The following is an 18,748-nucleotide window of genomic DNA, read 5'->3' as shown; positions in this document are numbered from 1 at the left end:
GAGTCCCGACATTCTTGATCTCTTATTTCGTGCCACCATGGGATCACTTTTCAAAACCTGCTCAGTACCTAAAATTTAGGGAGTCTTTCAGCTGACTCTAGGGACCTAAAACTTAAGCTCCTACATCGTTTGCACCGATTTAGATACCGAGGGAGGAGCCTACAATTAGTTTTCAAAGGGGCTGATTGCAGCTGTGACCTTGTTGTTAGGGGACGGGACTCTGGGAAGCTGCTATCTGGTCACAAAAGAGAGCACGTAACTCTCCAAAGCTGGCACAAAAAAAAGGGTCCTATGGGCACATGATGCTTTGCCAACTGCTATGTCAGTGTCTCATGTAAGAAGTGAGAAAAGTGCTGAAGGATGAGGCGGCAGTGGCAGGCCAGAGCACTAGGGGCTGCCACGCTGCCTTCTCTCCTCACCGGCAGCGCTTTTCTGACAGAGAGCTGTGTGTATGTCATTACAGGCACCCCGGAGCTCAGCCCAGCCGAGCGGAAGGAGCTGGAGGCCAAGCTGAAAGAGCGAGAGGAATTCTTAATTCCTATTTACCATCAGGTGGCTGTGCAGTTTGCCGACTTACATGATACACCAGGCAGAATGCAGGAGAAAGGCGTAATCACTGTAAGTAGGCTGGGTCAAGGGCACAACAATTACAATATTCTCTGTCTATCCTTACATGCTACAGCTATAGTGGATGGGGGGGCGGGAGGTGCGGGTGTAGAGGGAAAGACACACACAGGCCGTTTTTCAGAATAGCCAACATGCAAATGAACCTTATTCAGATAAGAGCAACTGAATGCAAATGGATCTCATAACTGTGCAGATGCAGAACCATAAAACACCCAACAGAAATTGGTGGATCTGTTTCCCTGTGTCAGGTATCATGTGAGATGTGACGTCACAGGTAGTTTCACAATGACTGCCAATCCCCATCATGAAATCAAACATCTAATTCAGTCATTTACCCAAAATAAGGATTCCTCACACGATTTTATGGTGGGGGCTGACCTGGTTCCGTGTGCTGCCATGCCAGGGGTGGCCTGGGTTCGAATCCCTGGGCCATGACCTTGCTCCCCCAGGCTGGCCGGGGCCGGAGGCAGCATTCACTGCCTTTTAGGGAAGGGAGTCCAGGCTGTCGTAGAACGGCGATCCCTCGAGGCTTGACCTGGGGATTTCAGTGGGCACTGTGAGTGCTCTGTGGCCCTAGCCCTTGCCCCAGTGGTCAGAGGCTGAGATGAGAGAAGGTTAAAACCCCAGTTCATTGCAAATGAAAGTTCAGAATACCATCGACCAATAGAGGCCATTTACGAATGAGCTGGATACCTGAAGCAAGAGAAAGCTGCTGCCTACCTCTTCCCCACTCCGGTTGCCAAGTTAGTTAATGAGGGGGAATTTCAAAGCTGTGCATCTTAATGCAAAGCCCACAGGAACTGATATGCGCCAGCTTTGCAACAGTTTTCAAAAGGGCGATGTACACGTACTTTCCCCTGTTTAAAACTTCCCCAAGGATCTGCACCTGCCTTGTTTTCTTTTCCAGCCACATTAATGCACGTAGACTTTGAAAATTCAAAATTGCAGCTGTTGTGGAACTGCACACATGCTTTTACCCACAGATGGGGGCGGGTCATTTTTAGACAGTCCCTTTACCCAGGGGGCAATAGCGTTTGAAAGTTGCCTTCCCTAAATATGTCTGAGAGCCAGTCCAGCGCTGCCGGCTCGATTCCCTGGGGGGTGGAGAAAGTCATGCTTATGGTAAGGGCGGCCCTTTCCATGCTCATGGCCGGATTCAGAGCTCTGGAAGGGGGCCCTGGCGCATGGTTTCCAGCCTCAGGCCTGTTAGGAACATGTGGGGGAATCCCCAGTTGTTTGCGAAGGAAGGTTCAGTAGCACCAGAATCCTGATTTGAACGGGAAGGACAAAAAAATAAAAGCATATTTGAAATCAAGTCTGATTCCAGAGCCTGACTTCTGCTGCTTGCTCTGACCAAGTTTGGGTGTGTTGCAGACTTGTACGAAGCGCAATAACATTATTAAATGGATCCATTATTGGTGGTTTCCCTTTTTCCTGTGCTTTAAGAGCAGTGGTCCCCAACCCTGTCCTGGGGGCCCACCAGCCAGTCGGGTTTTCAGGATATCCACAATGAATATGCATGAGAGAAAATTTGCATGTTTTGCATGCAAATTTTCTCTCATGCATATTCATTGTGGATATCCTGAAAACCCGACTGGCTGGTGGGCCCCCAGGACAGGGTTGGGGACCACTGCTTTAGAAGATTGAATGTATAGGGTGCTTTATACGTGACTGTTCTGGCTCACATCCCACATGGGCTACTTCTGTATTACAGCTGTGCCACAGCCTGATATTGTATTAATACCCTTCTGCCCCATCCTTTACTGTGCACAGGATGTCCTAGAATGGAAGGCCTCCCGCACGTTCTTCTACTGGCGCCTACGGCGGTTGCTCCTGGAGGACGTGGTGAAAGGGAAGATCCACGAGGCGAACCCCGAGCTGACAGACGGGCAGATCCAGGCCATGCTGAGGCGCTGGTTCGTAGAAGCCGAGGGAACAGTAAAGGTAAAAAGCTGAAGGCAACCCTCGTGCTGTGGCAGCATGAGAAGGTCCGTGTTTGGGTTCCAGGACCTGCTGAGATCCCTTGTGATCCAGAGGTGACCTGAAAGTTGTTCGGGGGGGTCGGGGACATATGAGTGCAGTTCCACAGTTACCACTGGTGCTAACTGACAGTCTCTAGCAGAGAGACCAAAAGACTCGGTGAGTGTGGAAAACAGGCAGCCGTCCCAGTCGTACAGAGCCGGTCATTCCAGGGAAGGGTGGAGGCATGTCTGGGGGGTGCAGGTGTGAATCGAGCCCCCAGCATTCTCCAGTTTTTTGTAGCATTGACAAAATGCAATCATAGAGGATTTTCATTTTGTAACCTACTGAAGCCAGGGCTGTTAGAAACAGAGGGTGACAGATTTAGGAAATTCTAATCACTCTGAAATGGAATAAGACAGTATGTGACAAAATACAAGCAAGAGCACAAATATTTACAGATCTGATGCTTCTGATTGTTGGGATGGAGGCTGACACATGTGGTAGATTTATAGAATTTGTAACAAGTGCCATTTGTGGGGTGGTGCAGCTTGAATTTGTTGTAGGAGATCACTGTGCTTCAGGTGAGCATGTTGCATGCTGAACTAATGGAGTACTAGCCAAAAACCACAAGCCATTCATTTTTTTTAACTAGACCTGCCTAAGAAATAGAGCTTTCAAGGTGTACAGTGTTACTTTTTTTTTTTTTTACACATACACCACCTTCTCTGCATGACTCCCATGTTGTTCCCACAGAAAGGTATCAAACTTTGCAGTTTTCTCCAGAATCCGTCTGACTACTGGGCGGCTCTGCAATGACCATAGCCTGGGTAGAAGCCTCCTCCTGCCCTCAGCTTTGGGAGTTTAGAATCCTAAATCTGGATGAGGTGTAAAATACTGCTCACGAGCCTGCTCGAATAAGATCCAGAAGAAAACAAAACAAAAAAAAAGAGCAACTTTTTCCTCCTCTGGGAGTCTGCTTTTCCAAGGTAGTGCTCGAGACTCTTAGAGCCAGGGACATCTTGTCAGCTAATATATTATACCAATCATGACGAGTTATCTAAAGCCACAATTAATCTGCTCCCTGCCATACGGTGATAGGAAGGCATCACGCTGTTTCTTAATTAAAAGCAAACGGATTAAAAATGATTAATAACAGTATTAAATATTCCCCGACTGAAAAGGCTTTGGGATTCCTGAGCAAACGGAGCCCTTTAAACTAAAGCACTCCTACATTTTTTTAAATCTCTAATGTTGGTTTAGAAATTTTTGTTTACACCCCAGAAACTTGCAAGTTTGCAGAGGCAAAGAGCAGGGTACAGGAAAGATTACGGCTCAAGAGCATGAGCCATAACACACTTTATATCTATCTATCTGTCTATAAAAATTTCTATCACAGATCCTTTCAGGACATAAACTTAGCTAGAACATGCGTGCATTTGTTTTTTCTAAGGCTGTTGGGATTTACATTTGGGTCAGCAGGGACACTAGAGGTCAGCCCTAGAGGGCAGCATCCAGGCCCATGCTGCAGAGCGGTTTATTTCAGACATTGACACCATCTTAATGTAAAAGACAAGATAAATTGAGAGCACGGTCTTGCTAAAGTTGCTTTTATTGTACAAGTCTGTATGCGGAGCCTCTTTCAAAATTTGAGGAGGAAAGCATTTGGAGAATGGACCTGGTGTGGAAAGAGCAGTTCTGAGTCATTAGGGGAGGTGGTCTTGAAGAGGAGAAGGTCCTGCAGAGCTCTCAAGCTATCCGCAGATATCCCCACCTTATCCCTGCACCCCTGTGGTGCCAGCTGCAGGTACCTTTGCGTAGGTTGCTTACCCTGTTTCTGGCCCTTGGGCTTGTGCTGCGGGCCTGGATGCAACTCCCGTCACTGAAGGGGTTTGGCAATCGCGTCATTCCTCTTTTATTTCTTTTGGAAAGTCACGATGTAAACTGTTAAGTCAAACTTCTCAGCTATGCCAGCCCTTCTTCACCCATGGAAAGCTTTGCAAGGCATTTCTGATGCGGGGTCTGGCTTTTTCTTTTCATCGTGGGCCCTCTTTCTCCTCTCTGCCTCTGTAATAGCTAGCTCAGCAGTCAAGCTAGATCCTTGACTTGGTCCCCATGCAGAATTATCCCCGAGTAAGCGATAGCAAGTGGAAGGGTGGGCGGGTGGTGGGGAGCTCCCCCGCTGCTAAGTCACTGAAATGTTTCTTAATGTGCCTACCTCTTAAATTATGCAACCAGTCTCATTGTCATTCTGACTTTGATTTTGTTAGGGGAGACGCGAGAAGGATAGTGCACCTTTAAATGAGAAGCTTGGTGTTTAATTACCCAAACAAAATGACATAAATATGAGTGAACACTAATGGTGGGACTTGTTTTACCGGAAACCATTAACGGAGCAATTCCTAAATGAGTTGTGAGGAAAATGAGAGAACAGAAAAAGGAGAAGGCTATTAGGTGTCTAACACACTCCTGAATTATTATGTAGTCAACTACCTAGGAAGTCCCAGACTAAATTATCTCAGAAAAAAAAAAACAAAACAAATGACAAAAGAGAGCTGTTTACACCAACCAGCCCCAACCATCAAATTATACTCCCTCTCTGATGACAGACAGGATCAGCAGCTGGCTCCAAGGGTTTTCTCTCTCTCTCTCTCTCCCTGGAAGTGTGGATCCCAGAATACCCAGGACATAAGTGCTTAAAAAATATAAAATTAAAATAAAAAAAAAAGATATAATAGGTCAAGGATGGCTCTACTGCCCTTGGATCATCTGGTATCCAATGAAGACCTTTCCCCATTAGGATTAAGTATGAGCAATCTGCCAGAAATCCAGTGACCAACAAAGATTACAATCAGAAATAGATTTTTGTATTCCAAAGTGAACATCAAAGCAGATTACATTCAGGTACTAGGGGTATTTCCCTATCCCCAGAGGCAATACAGGGTAAAGTGACTTGACCAAGGTCACAAGGAACATCAGCGGGACTTGAACCCTGGTTGCCCTGGGTCATAGCCCTCTGGTTTAACCACTAGGCTACTCCTCCACTCCATCTGGCCAGATTTAGGAAAAGATTGGCCGACTGACCTATAATGAAGTGGGAACTGGTGGTATTGCCCAACCTGCGAGAGACTATGATGATGATGATGGGATAAAAGAAGACAAACCATGACGACTGATGTGGGGGGAGGGGCAACAATAAGAACTCAATCTATTGCCAGCTTCCATCAGTAGGTAGCCAGCAGGCTTCAGAGGCATCGCTGCTATACCAATTATAGATTTCCTCATAGAGTACTAGCCGTCCTTTTGAAAGGCTTGGGTTAGAAAATGGAAGGATGGTGGGCAGAGCAGTTACTGGAGGCGGCTGCTGGGCTCAGGCACGTGTGTGTCTTGCTTGCAGGCTTACCTGTGGGATAACAATGAGGATGTCGTGGAGTGGCTGGAGAAACAAATAGCAGAGGAGGACGGAGCCCGTTCGGTCGTAGAGGAGAACATCAAGTACATCTCCAGAGACTACGTCCTCAAACAGATACGCAGGTAGGCCGACATGATACTCCTCAACCACCACCTCCACGTGAGCCCCTTCTGCACGGTGGGGAAAGGGAGCGGTGCTGATGCTGCTAGACCAGTACCCACGTTTGTGACTTCAATTTGCAAGAAGGCTTTTACTTCAGAGATTCCCTTACCGGTCCTGAGAACCCCACAGCCAGTCCAGTTTTCAGGATATCCACAATGAATATACAAATGGGAAATTTGCTTCCTTATGATCCTGCTACACCAGTCCAGCTATATCAGTTTATTCCCCAGCAGATGGAGACAGAGAACATTATTTTTTGTGTGATACCATCTCCTGTACTTACATGGGGTGCAGCTCAGACAAAGCACCAAAAACTAGAGCAAAACATTCTATTCAAAACTCGTAAAACAATAGCTTGGAAACAAAAAGTATTCTCTTTGACCAGCCTCCCGAACAGTAAACAATGATAGAAGAGGCATCTGCTAAAAAAAAAAAAAAAAAAGTATCAGATAAGAATAAATTCCTCCATATGCTGGATCTCCGAAACAGATAAATATATCATGTGCATATTCACTGTGGATATCCTAAAACCCCAACTAGCTGTGGGGTCACGAGGACAGATTGAGCTAGCCTGTTTAAGGAGGCTTTAAACATTAAAAAAAACCCACTGAAATGGTGGACATGCAATATCGTTCTGTTTCCTTTACAAACCAGAGTAGAAATATTAATAAAATTAAATCCACAGGTGAACTATTGCATTTTTTCTCTATCCTAACTTCGTACGAGAGGATCTGAAGCTCTGTCTCTCTTAGATGTGATGCGCTGAACATTTCTGCTCATTTCTCTCTGTAGGGAACAAACGGGTTGCTTGCAAAGGGGCAGCTATACATACTGAAGGGAGGTAAAACTTGCATATTCTTTCTTCCCCTCAGGAATAAAAGAAATGAAGGCAAGTCCTAAAGTAGCGACCAGGGAAGGGTTCAAAAAGCAAGATCTGCAACCTTCAAAGGGGGGGTTAACATGATCTCAAGCCGTGCAGTAAGATTCTTGGTGCCTTTGGCGTGATGCAGATACCAGGGATAGTTGTACAGTTTCTTGGTTACAGGCCACAGTCCAGCAATGCTAACCCCCCCAGTAGGATCTCTTCTGCCTCCATTGTGCTAGGCAGCCTAAGGTTGGAAAGGCCAGGTTCCCTGTAGGTACCAGGATCAGTTCAGACGCCTGGGTTTATGCATCTGTGCCAGCAGATGGAGACAGAGAAAGTTTCACTAACACTACTTGATAAGCCCTGGTGCCACCTGCAGTTCTGTCTCCAGCAGATGGTGGCTGGTGCATACATCTGCGGTTTCTGGTGGTTTTCTGGTTGTTTTTTTGCCTTTTCTTGTTTAAGGAGTCTTTCTCCCAGGGGGGCGGGTAACCCTGGGGAACCCTCCCCTGTTTGGTTGAGGTGGACGAGATGGAGGTCGTGACCTTTGTGTACGCTCACTCCGGCTCTCATGCGTGGGGTGCAAATCTGGTGGGCCAGATCCCTCCTCTTCATGAGTCCACCTAGATGGCTTTTGAGCTCTGGTCAGCTGCTGATTTTTGTGCGGGCTCTCTCCTATCTTTCAGGCTGGGCTGACTCGTTAGGAGAGCAGAGGTCCTGGGTTTTTTTTTGTAGTAAAACTTTCAAAAAAAAAAAGGGAACACAGTGCCGGTTTGGGCAGCAAGCAGCTGGAACTGAGCGATAGGGGTCTCGGGGTTGTACAGGCGGCCTTTTTCAGTGTCGGGGCGGTGTTTAGAGGGGGGCAAGGTCGCTGTTCATGGGGTGCTCACTTTGAACGTGTGCATATGGTTTGGGGCCAGGCCTGCCGCGCCTGTAGCACAGTCCCTGCACATCTCTCCTGTCTCTCCTTTTGTTCCGCGTGTCTCTCCGGCAGTGAAGAGCCTTATCTGCCCCCTCCCTCCCACAAAACATCAGAGCTTTGAGTAGGTCGCTAGTGTTACTGCTGCCAGGGATGAGGTTGACTGTCATCTTGGGTGCCCCCGACAGACTTGTCAGCTTTCTTGGGGGGGGGGGGGGGACAGGGGAGAGGGGAAGAGGCACTGCCTCCTGGTTTGCCTCCGGGGGTTGGCTCCCTGCGGTTTCTCTCCTGCGTTTGTTTTGTTGCTCCACTGTGCCGCCTTGGCACAGCAGGAAGGTATGGACCTCCAGCTCAGGGGAATGGCCCCTCCTCCTTCGTCCTTGGCTGCTCAGGCTTCGCAGTCTGGTCCTACTTGTTTGCGGAGTAGGATGGCCCCCAGGGTCCTTCGGCTGTTAGGGCCACCGCGGTCGGATGGGGAGATGGAGGATTCCGGAAGGTCCTCTGAGCTTCCTGGGATCCCGGGGTCCCCTTGTTGGGGACAGCAGCCCCTGATCGAGTTGCGGCCGACCCAGATGTGGGCAATCCAGATACTACCAATCCAGGCCTGGGGGACGACCTGCTGGATTTGCTTGTGTCCGGGACGATCCAAAAATTCTTTGCTTGTTTTGTCGCGAGGAATTTGCTCCCTTGATTCCGCAGATCCTCGGGGAAACTTGGATTGAAGCCCCCTCTGTTGGATTTGGACCTGGATGGGTCGGACCCAGTTCTGGAAGGGACTCGTGGTCCTCCCTCGGCTTTTCCCTATCATAGGTCCGTGCAAAGGATGGTAAATCAGGAGTGAAATTCTCCTGATGCCGGTTTGAGAGTGGGTCAATCTATGGCAAAGCTTTATCCCTTAGCCGAGCAGACTTTGGAGCTTTTCGTGATGCCGAAAGTGGATGCTGCGGTGTCGGCGGTCACCAGAAGACAACTATTCCGGTGATGGGGGGCCGCAGCGTTAAAAGATGTACAGGACTATAAGCTGGAGGTTCATCTGAAGCGGATCTTTGAGGTGTCTGCTTTGTCTCTTTGGGCAGCCATTTGCTCCAGTTACATGCCACGGGCGTGTTTGCATTAGGTGCAGCAGTTGCAGAGCAGTCAGTCTAGCCCCAGCCTGGATGATGGTCATGCTAAATGCTGAGAGGCATCCATGGCATACGTAGCAGATGCCTTGTATGACTTGGTGAGAACCTCCTCCTGGCTTTTGGCCTCTCCGGTTTCAGCTTGAAGGCTTTTGTGGTAGCGTCACTGGTCTGCGAACATTTCCTCCAAATCCCAGTTGGGTTCTCTGCCTTTTAAGAGCCGTCTCTTGTTTGGAGAGGATCTTGAACAATTGATAAAACAATTGGGGGACAGTAAGGTTCACAAGTTGCCGGAGGATAGACCTAAGTCCAGGCAGTCCTTTCCATTTCGGTCCCGTTACCAGGAAGGTAGAAAGCCTCATCATACCAAGGGTATGACGACCTCCCAGAAGCAGTTTGCGGGTCGGGGTCTGTCCTGGGCGCAGACTTTTAGAGAAGCTAGTCGACCCTTTAGAGCCCCCACCGGATGAGGGCCTACAGAGCAAAGTCCTCTCAATGAGGTGAGACTGGCCCACTCCATCGTTCTCTTTTAGGGGGAGTCTCGCTTTTTACTACGAGGAGTGGGCAGGTGTTACGCAGAATCAATGGGTCCTTTTGGTCATCAGGGACGGCTACACTTTAGATTTTGCTCATCCCATACGCGACCTCTTTTTGGTCTCCCCCTTCGGTTTGTTGGAAAAACGGCGCGCGGTTCGGGATACCTTGGACAGGTTGCGAGGTTTAGGAGCTGTGTTGCCGGTTCCCCTGGCAGAAAGGGGCACGAGTCGGTATTCCGTTTATTTTGTGGTCCCAAAAAAGGACGGCACCTTCTGCATTGTTCTAGACCTGAAACGGGTAAATGTGAAATTTCGTGTGGAAACTCTGAGGTCGATCATTGCGGTGGTTCGCAGTCGGGAGTTTCTGGCTTTTTTGGATCTGACAGAGGCTTATCTTCATATCCCCATTTGTCGGGACCATCAGCGTTATCTGAAGTTCATGGTTCTGGATCAGCATTTCCAGTTTCAGGCCCTTCCTTTCGGGCTTGCCACAGCACCCTGGACCTTCACCAATATCATGGTGGTAGTGGCGACAGCCTTGCAGCATGAGGGAGTTTTGGTACATCTTTATCTGGACGATTGGCTCATAAGGGCAAAGTCTGAGACCAGTTGTCATATAGCGGTCTGAAAGATAATTCAGCTCCTACAATCTCTAGGCTGGGTGATGAATTTCGCCAAGAGCCATCTCAACTTATCACAGAGTCTCGAGTATCTGGGAGCCTGGTTTGACATGAGCATGGGCAAGGTGTTCCTGATGGAGGAGAGAGTGTGCAAATTACAAGCGCAGGTTCACAGTTTGTTGGCGTTGCAGGTACCCAGAGCCTGGGATTTTTTACAGGTCCTGGAATCCATGGCCTCTACCCTCAAATTGGTTCCTTGAGCTTTTGCTCATTTGAGACCATTACAGAAGGCTCTGTTGGAACAATGGAATCTGCTGTCGGAAGCCTTTCATCAACTGGTATCACTCGATGCTTCAACGTGGGAGAGCCTCTCTTGGTGGCTCCAAGCATCTCACCTTCTTCGAGGAGTCTACCTAGAGGTACCGGATTGGATAGTTATCACTACAGATGCCAATCTTTCTGGTTGGGGGGCAGTTTGCTAGCGTCAGTCGGCTCAGGGTGTTTGGTCGGCGGAGGAGCGCTCCTGGTTTATCAATCGCTTGGAAACCAGGGCAGTGCGATTAGTGTTGCTGGCTTTTCTGCCAATGGTCCAAGGTCATTCAGTCAGAATCTTGTCAGACAATGCAACGACCATGGCTTATATCAATTGACATGGCGGAACCAAGAGCCGCATGGTAGCTCAGGAGTTAATTCTCTGGGCGGAGGCACACTTGACCCAGATAGTGGCCTCTCATATTGTGGGCAGCGAAAACGTCCAGGCGGATTTTCTAAGTCGCAGTCTTCTAGATCCGGGTGAATGGGAATGGTCAGAGTCAGCGATGCAGCTCAATTGCGAGAAGTGGGGTTGCCCACATGTGGATCTGATGGCATCTCTCCACAATGAGCAGAGGGAGTAGATGCTGTGGTGGTTCCTTGGCCTCAAGGGGTTCTACTTTTTGTCTCCTCCGTGGCCTCTGGTGAGGAAGATCTTGCACAGGATAGAGAGACATCCGGGGGACGTCATATTGGTAGCCCCAGAGTGGTCACGTTCCATGGTTCGTGAATCTCATCAACTTGACAGTGGATGGTCTGATACAGTTCAGTCACCTTCCTCATCTGCTCCATCAGGATCCCAGATTTTACGATCAGGCAGACTAATTCTGTCTAGCGGCTTGGCTTTTGAGAGGTGACGTTTGAGGTTCAGGGGGTACCCTGAACCAGTTTTTACTACCCTGCTGCATGCTAGACGTATGTCTACCTCGTTGTCTTACGTCCGAGTTTGGAAGGTTTTTGAGGCTTGGTGTGTGGCCAAAGGGTTTTCAGCTTTACATGCTTCGGTGTCTCAGATTTTCTCCTTCCTCCAAGATGACTTGAGCAAAAGCTTGGCATTTAACTCTCTCTGAGTTCAGGTAGCGGCTCTGGCTTCTTTACAGGGGACAATTGGACAGGGGAACTTTGTCCTCATCATGATGTTGTCCAGTTTTCTTCGAGGGGTGAAGAATTTATGCCTTCCGGTATGGAGGGTCTGCCCATCTTGGAATCTTAATCTGGTCCTTCGAGTTTTACGTGAACCACCTTTTGAGCCTCTTCACAGGGCAACTCTTAAGAATTTGACCTTATAGGTTGTTTTCCTGGTAGCCATTTGTTCGGCGAGGAGAATATCAGAGTTGCAGGCCTTATCTTGTCGAGATCCATTCCTACACATATCAAATTTGGGCAGTTCCCCAAACTTGCAGACAGTTCCATCTTTCCTTCCCAAGGTGGTCTCGGCCTTTCATGTTAAACAGACAGTCAAACTTCCAACTTTTCCAGATTTGGACACTTCTTCTCCTCCTCATGTGCAGGAAACTCAGATGTTTGGATGTCCAGAGAGCCTTACCAAGATATCTCGAGGTGACCAATGACTTTCGGAGATCCAATCACCTGTTTGTTTTGTGGAGTGGCACAAAGAAAGGTATCCAGACTTCCAAGGCTACCATTGCGAGGTGACTCAAGGAGGTTATTGGGTCAGCTTATATTCTCAAGGGCTGGCAGGTGCCTGACGGTTTACGGGCTCATTCTACTCTGTCGCAAGCAGCCTCGTGGGCAGAGGCTCAGTTGGTGTCGCCACAAGAGATTTGTCAGGTGGCCACTTGGAAGTCGCTACATACTTTTTTGAGACATTATCGTGTAGACGTCCGGGCTCTGGAGACTCATTCTTTCGGCGAGAGTGTTTTGCGAGCAGGACTCTCCAGGTCCTACCCCGACTAGGAAGCTTTGGTACATCCCAGGAGTCTGGACTGATCAGGGTACGTACAGGGAAAGGAAAATTGGTTCTTACCTGCTAATTTTCGTTCCTGTAGTTCCACGGATCAGTCCAGACTCGCCACCCTATGGAGGTGGAGAGTCTTCAGCTCAGCTGTGAACTTTTTGCTATGCAGAGTTTTGCAAGTTTTATAAGTTTTACAAGTTTTTCAAAGTGAGTTTTTTTTGCTTGGGTACATACCAATACTGAGGAACTGCAGATGGCACCAGGGCTTATCAAGCAGTATCAGTGAAACTTTCTCTGTCTCCATCTGCTGGCAGAGTTGCATAAACCCAGGAGTCTGGACTGATCTGTGGTACTACAGGAACGAAAATTAGCAGGTAAGAACCAGATTTTCCTTTGCCAGGTATGGCTTCCCTTCTGTTTCACACTACATATAAAAAGCACGGGCTGCATCAGAAAAAGCCAGCGGCTTAGCCCTCTAGTGCCTGTTAGGCCTGATGGGGGCATAGGGAAGTGGTAGGATAGAGCTGTGACTCAGGGTTATGGTGTCAGGTGCCAGGTACCTGCACATCCGGGAGCAAATTTTCAATGAGAAATTACCCAAGTAGTCTCTTGGTTCAGTTAGCTAAAAAGGTAGCGAGGGGGGAGGGGAAGAGGGAGACCAGAGCACCTTTGCTGCCACCTCAAGTAAAGTCCCTATACGCTGTGCAGGGCTTTACTTCTGCAACCAACTGATTTCCCCTGTCCCTGTGAGAAGTTGTGGAGGCAAAGCCCGTGTGCTCCCAAGCAAGTCCCCTTTCTCTGGGTCTACTTGCTTTACCGGCTACAAGCTGATCATAACCCTTTGACAGGCGAAGAGAGGAAAAATATTTTGAATATTTGGGCCAAATTTTAAAAGCCAGATCAAAGTGTATTTTTCTTTGTAACCTAGTCCTTATTTTTTCTTGTAATAGGTCTATATTTTGGATTTGTTCTTTGTTTTCTCATTTTGTCTTTTTGTCAGTTTTTTGTTACTATGCTTTTTTTTTTTTTTTTTGGCCGGGGTTTGTCTACTTGAAGTTGTTTAAACTTTTTTTTCTCTCTCACTTTCTCCTCTTGCTCTTTTATGAGGCAGGAAGTAGGCTGAGGCTGCAGAGGCTCCTCCTGCCCTGGGTCTGCTGCATGTAGCAGCAGCTTTCAACCCAGCAGCAGACACTGTCAATTTTTAGGCAACCTGGGGATTTTCAACCCCTGGCCTCCATGAAGGTTATTCTACTAAAAAGTCCTCAAACTTATCTACCCGTTCAGTCTCTGCATCCTCTACAGTCTTACATTCTCTCCCTAGGAACACGAAATATTTCTTGTACTATAGCATTTTTCAAGTATAAAGGAAATAATGCGCCTTTTAACTCTAACATGCTTTAGTGATGTCTCTGTCCGTCACCAGCCCCCCAGCAGTGGTGGATTTGTGAGTGGAGATTAGGGATGTGAATCGTTTTTGAACGATTAAAATTATCGTCAGATAATTTTAAAATCGTCCTAAATCGTCAGAGTGCACGATACAATACAAATGCCCCCGATTTATCGTCATAAATCATCCTAAATCGTTAAATAGGGCACGGGAATTATTTGGGGGAGGGCGGGAAAACCGGCACACCAAAACAACCCCTAAACCCACCCCGACCCTTTAAAACCAATTCCTTACCCTCCCCCACCCCCCAAAATGTTAAATTACCTGGTGGTCCAATGGGGGGGGGGGTCCCGGCGCGATCTCCTGCTCTCGGGCCATCGGCGCCATTTTGGCTGCCACTAATTAAAATGGTGCCGATGGCCCGATTAAAAAAAAAAAAACCCATCCGACCCTTTAAATCGACCCCCCTTAGCCTCCCCCACCCTCCTGACCCCCCAAAAACCTTTTAAAATTACCTGGTGGTCCAGGGGGGCCTCGGGGAGCGATTTCCCGTTCCCAGGCATCAGCTGCGCTAAAACAAAATGGCGCCGATGCCCCTTTGCCCTTACCATGTGACAGGGTATCCGTGCCATTGGCCGGCCCCTGTCACATGGTAGGAGCACTGGATGGCCGGCGCCATCTTTACTCATTAGCCCCTATTATACTATACTCTATGGGGTAGATTTTCAGACGAGCGCGAACAGCCTACTTTTGTTTGCGCTCCAGGCGCAAACAAAAGTAAGCTGGATTTTAGTAGATACGCGCGTAGTCGCGCGTATCTGCTAAAATCCTGGATCGGCGCGCGCAAGGCTATCGATTTCGTATAGCCTGCGCGCGCCGAGCCGCACAGCCTACCCCCGTTCCCTCCTAGGCCGCTCCGAAATCGGAGCGGCCTAGAAGGGAACTTTCCTTTGCCCTCCCCTCACCTTCCCCTCCCTTCCCCTACCTAACCCACCCACCCGGCCCTGTCTAAACCCCCATCCTACCTTTGTCGGGGGATTTACGCCTCCCAGAGGGAGGCGTAAATCCCCGCGCGCCAGCGGGCCTTCTGCGCGCCGGGCCGCGACCTGGGGGCGGGTACGGAGGGCGCGGCCACGCCCCCGGGCCGTAGCCACGCCCCCGTACCCGCCCCCAAAACGCTGCCGACACGCCCCCGCAACGCCGCGCGCTCCGGCCCCGCCTCCCGACACGCCCACTCCGAAAACCCCGGGACTTATGCGAGTCCCGGGGTTCTGCGCGCGCCGGTGAGCCTATGTAAAATAGGCTCACCGGCGCGCAGGGCCCTGCTCACGTAAATCCGCCCGATTTTGGGCGGATTTACGCGAGCAGGGCTCTGAAAATCCGCCCCTATAATAGGGGCTGATGAGTAAAGATGGCCGGCGCCATCTTTAAAGATGGCGCCGGCCATCCAGTGCTCCTACCATGTGACAGGGGCCAGCCAATAGCACGGATACCCTGTCACATGGTAAGGGCAAAGGGGCATCGGCGCTATTTTACTTTAGCGCAGCTGATGCCTGGGAATGTGAAATCGCTCCCCGAGGCCCCCCTGGACCACCAGGTAATTTTAAAAGGTTTGGGGGGGGGGGTCGGGAGGGGGGGGGTCAATTTAAAGGGTCGGGTGGGGTTTTTTTTTAGCGGCGCGGGCCTCCCTAAAAAAAAAATTAGCGATGTGAATTGGAATCGGAAACAATTCCAATTCACATATCTTAACGATCAGATTTCGCCCCCCCCCCCCCCCAGCCGAACCTGATCGTTAAGACGATCTGGCACACGATTCACATCTCTAGTGGAGATCACCATTGCCATGAGTGATTGATGTATATTTAAGAAGCCAGAAGCCTGCGGTAGAGATGCTGTACCTGTAACACACTGCTACTTTTCCAGCTTGGTGCAGGCCAACCCCGAGGTCGCCATGGATTCCATCGTGCACATGACTCAACACATCTCCCCTACCCAGCGGGCCGAAATCGTGCGTATCCTCTCCACCATGGACTCCCCGACGTCAGCATAGGAGGGGGGGGAGGGGGGCAAGCAAACAGCTTCCCTGCCTCTCTTCCTACAGCCATGACCACAACAGATGCACCAACAGGAAAAAAAAACCAAAACCCAATGTTCTTGACTGTGTTTTCAGCCTCAGCCAGACCTACACGCTGGAATTATACAGGGAACAGTGTAAAAAGGCAATTGTCCAGTAATTTATAGATTTGTATGTTAGTTTTATTTATTTAAATGAATCTACAGCTGCAATGCTTGAGAACTGACGGGGGGGGGGGGGGGGGGGGGGGAAGCTGACTTAAGACAATGAAAGGGAGTTAAATCTACCCTGAGGTCTTACAGGCAGAAGACTTTTCCTCTCCCTCCTGCCCCCTGTATTCTGTACCCACCTGGTTTATGTTTTAAAAGGGCCCCCTTTTAATGCCATAATAAATATTTCCTGGATAAGGATGGCTATGGTACAAGCGGGCAGGCGCTGCAGCTGCCAGCTACGATGTAAGAAGGCAGATTGGATGGTGCCAGTTGCTCTTTTGCTGCCTGTGCCTGCTCTGTTACTGCATCTCAGCTGGGAAGGCCTTCATGTAAATACGGTAGTGAACGGCTCCAGCTAAAGGGTCCACGGGGGTCCAGTCTTGGCTTTCAGGTTTCATCTTGGGGCTGGAGCTGTCCTAGACAGGGTCAATGGGGCCCTGCTGCTGAAAGCTGCCACCCCTCCCCGACTCTCTCACGTTTGTTTTTAGCTTAAATGTATAAGTTATTACTAGGCATGGCCTACCTACCCAATTGATTAAAGGAGACTGTCAAAATACCCTATTCCTGGGAAAGGGTACACGCCCCTCTTACAGAACCACATTTTAAGGTTTTTCTAGTTCTTACTCGCTACCCCCTTCTCCCATTGCTGGTTTCCAGTGACAGCTCCCTCCCCTTGTGGGGATGGCATGCTCAACTGCACCATTTAAAGCCCATTCCTGAGTGACAGCAATGGGCCAGAGCCCAGCTCAAAATAAAATGACTTCAGCCTCTCTACTAGAATGCACCTGTCTTACTGTATGTTTAAAAGTGGAAGCTGCTGCTTGATCGGCTTTGCTTGTGTCGTTTCCCTGCTCAAGCAGTTTAAACTCCTGTCCTGATCTGTAAGTGGGTGCTAGGCCACAGGTTGACCTCAGTTGGCAGAGGAAGACGCAGTCCTCCGGTGTGGAAGGCTTCATCCCTCTGATTTTGTTGGCTGCCTTCTGTTTCAGGCTGATGCCGCAGAACACCTGGCTCCTGTCTAGTCGGCCAGCAAGCCAGCCTGGTCTCATACTCCTGTGACCGAGGAGTATGGTGGGGGAATTCACTCGCACGGCTGGTTTTCTCTGCCCAGCCTGGGGCTGGTGCAGCGTTGGTTTTGTGTCAGGCTCAGAGATCAGCTGCTGTACAGCAAGTCCAGCCGCAAAGCTGCGCAGTGGCATGAGACAGGACATTACAAAAACCAGGAGACTGTCCATTAGAAATTTAGATGTCAGAAGTAAATAATAATAAAGAATGTTTATTTTGATAGTGTAAGGTGTGTTTAACTCTAGAAAGCAAAATGGACACTAGGGATCCATTTCAAAGAGGCACTGAACAGCTAACATGAGCCGCTAATTATACCTGCTTATTTTTAGGTGGATTTGCAACTGCACATAGTGGGCTAAGGCTTTTTAACTGAACTGGTCAACATTTGAGCAGCTGGATTTAGGACTGCTGTTTCTATGGCTGGGGCTGCCCACTTAAATGTAGCAGGTAGGCAGCCCAGAAAAGTTAGCTGCCCCGAAGCACATACGGACCTTCTGCCCTGAGACTGCAGAAAGACAAAATGTAGCCAGGGCGTGAGGAACACCCGCTATAACGTCTGAAGTTAGCCATGTGAACCTTTGGAAAACAGAGCTGCAAGCAATCAGCTTGGCTAATGGTTAGTCTTATCCATGTGAGAGCACCTCCATTGCCACATAGATTATATCATATACCCCTTAAAATAGTTTCTGAAAATTCAAAGACCAGCTTTAACAGTACAGACCCCCATTATAATAACAGCTGGACCAGCCTCCCACACACTTTTGTACCACTGCTGTGCTGCACAGGCACTGTTAATTTGAGTACTTTAAGCAAATTAGCATAACATATATGCATTAAAGCTACTCCCATTGGGGATGATGCTTAAAACAGGCATTAAATTTTAGCACGGATTTTGGTTAATGTGTGTGGTAGAAACCAGCAGTACCATGGGATGCAAATTCTGTAGGAGTAAAAAAAAAAAAAAGCATTCTAAAATGTGATTGAACCTGAAAAATCCACACAGATACAGAAAAGTGCTTTAAAACAGGAGAAAGGAGGCAACTGCTTGAAGCTGGAAGGAGCGTGACCAAAAGTAGGATGCCCAGTGTCCATCTTGCATGCAAGACCATTTGGACAAGGCATGCCAAGTGGAATCTAAGGCTAAGTTCTCCGAGGAAGACACTTGCAGCCGAATAGTGTGCATTTTTTTGCTGTGCATCCTGACTAGGATGCAAGAGTGCCAATTGTATGGCTGTAGGTACCCGCCCAAGAGAGCTTACCTTTTCATTTCACATGGCATGCCTTGCTCAAATAGTCTTACGTGCAAGAATATGCCCAAGTTGAAATGCACTCTTGCATGCAAGGCCATCATGCCACTGTATACTGTTCAGCTGTAGGTACCTTCCCCAGAGAGCTTACACTTCAATTGTTCTTGCCAAGCTCTGCTAAGCTGAACAGTATGCACTGACCTCTGTGGCACAATAGCCTTTCATGGGAGATTGGCACTGTGCTGCGAGGGGTGGGGTTGGGGGTGTCTGTGTGCGTGCGCATTCTGTTCCCCTTACACTCTAGCCCTCTCC

At 48.9% G+C, this 18,748-nt stretch overlaps 1 protein-coding gene across 4 annotated transcripts in view; it reads left to right on the top strand.

The window, feature by feature from the left end:
- Positions 1 to 17,414, top strand: part of ACACA (acetyl-CoA carboxylase alpha) — a 210,694-nt gene extending 193,280 nt beyond the window's left edge. For all 4 annotated transcript variants that reach the window (XM_029611735.1, XM_029611732.1, XM_029611734.1 and 1 more), the window contains 4 exons: positions 464 to 618; positions 2,401 to 2,571; positions 5,984 to 6,120; positions 15,762 to 17,414. In XM_029611735.1, the coding sequence (XP_029467595.1) occupies positions 464 to 618; positions 2,401 to 2,571; positions 5,984 to 6,120; positions 15,762 to 15,888 (590 nt within the window). In that variant the 3' untranslated portion in view covers positions 15,889 to 17,414. The remainder of the gene's footprint in view (positions 1 to 463; positions 619 to 2,400; positions 2,572 to 5,983; positions 6,121 to 15,761) is intronic.
- The last annotated feature ends 1,334 nt before the right edge of the window (positions 17,415 to 18,748 follow it).

Source organism: Rhinatrema bivittatum, chromosome 8 (genome assembly GCF_901001135.1).
Source record: "Rhinatrema bivittatum chromosome 8, aRhiBiv1.1, whole genome shotgun sequence".
Lineage (NCBI taxonomy): Eukaryota > Metazoa > Chordata > Amphibia > Gymnophiona > Rhinatrematidae > Rhinatrema > Rhinatrema bivittatum.
Note: the sequence above shows the minus strand (reverse complement) of the source record. Positions and strands in the feature narration are given on the sequence as shown.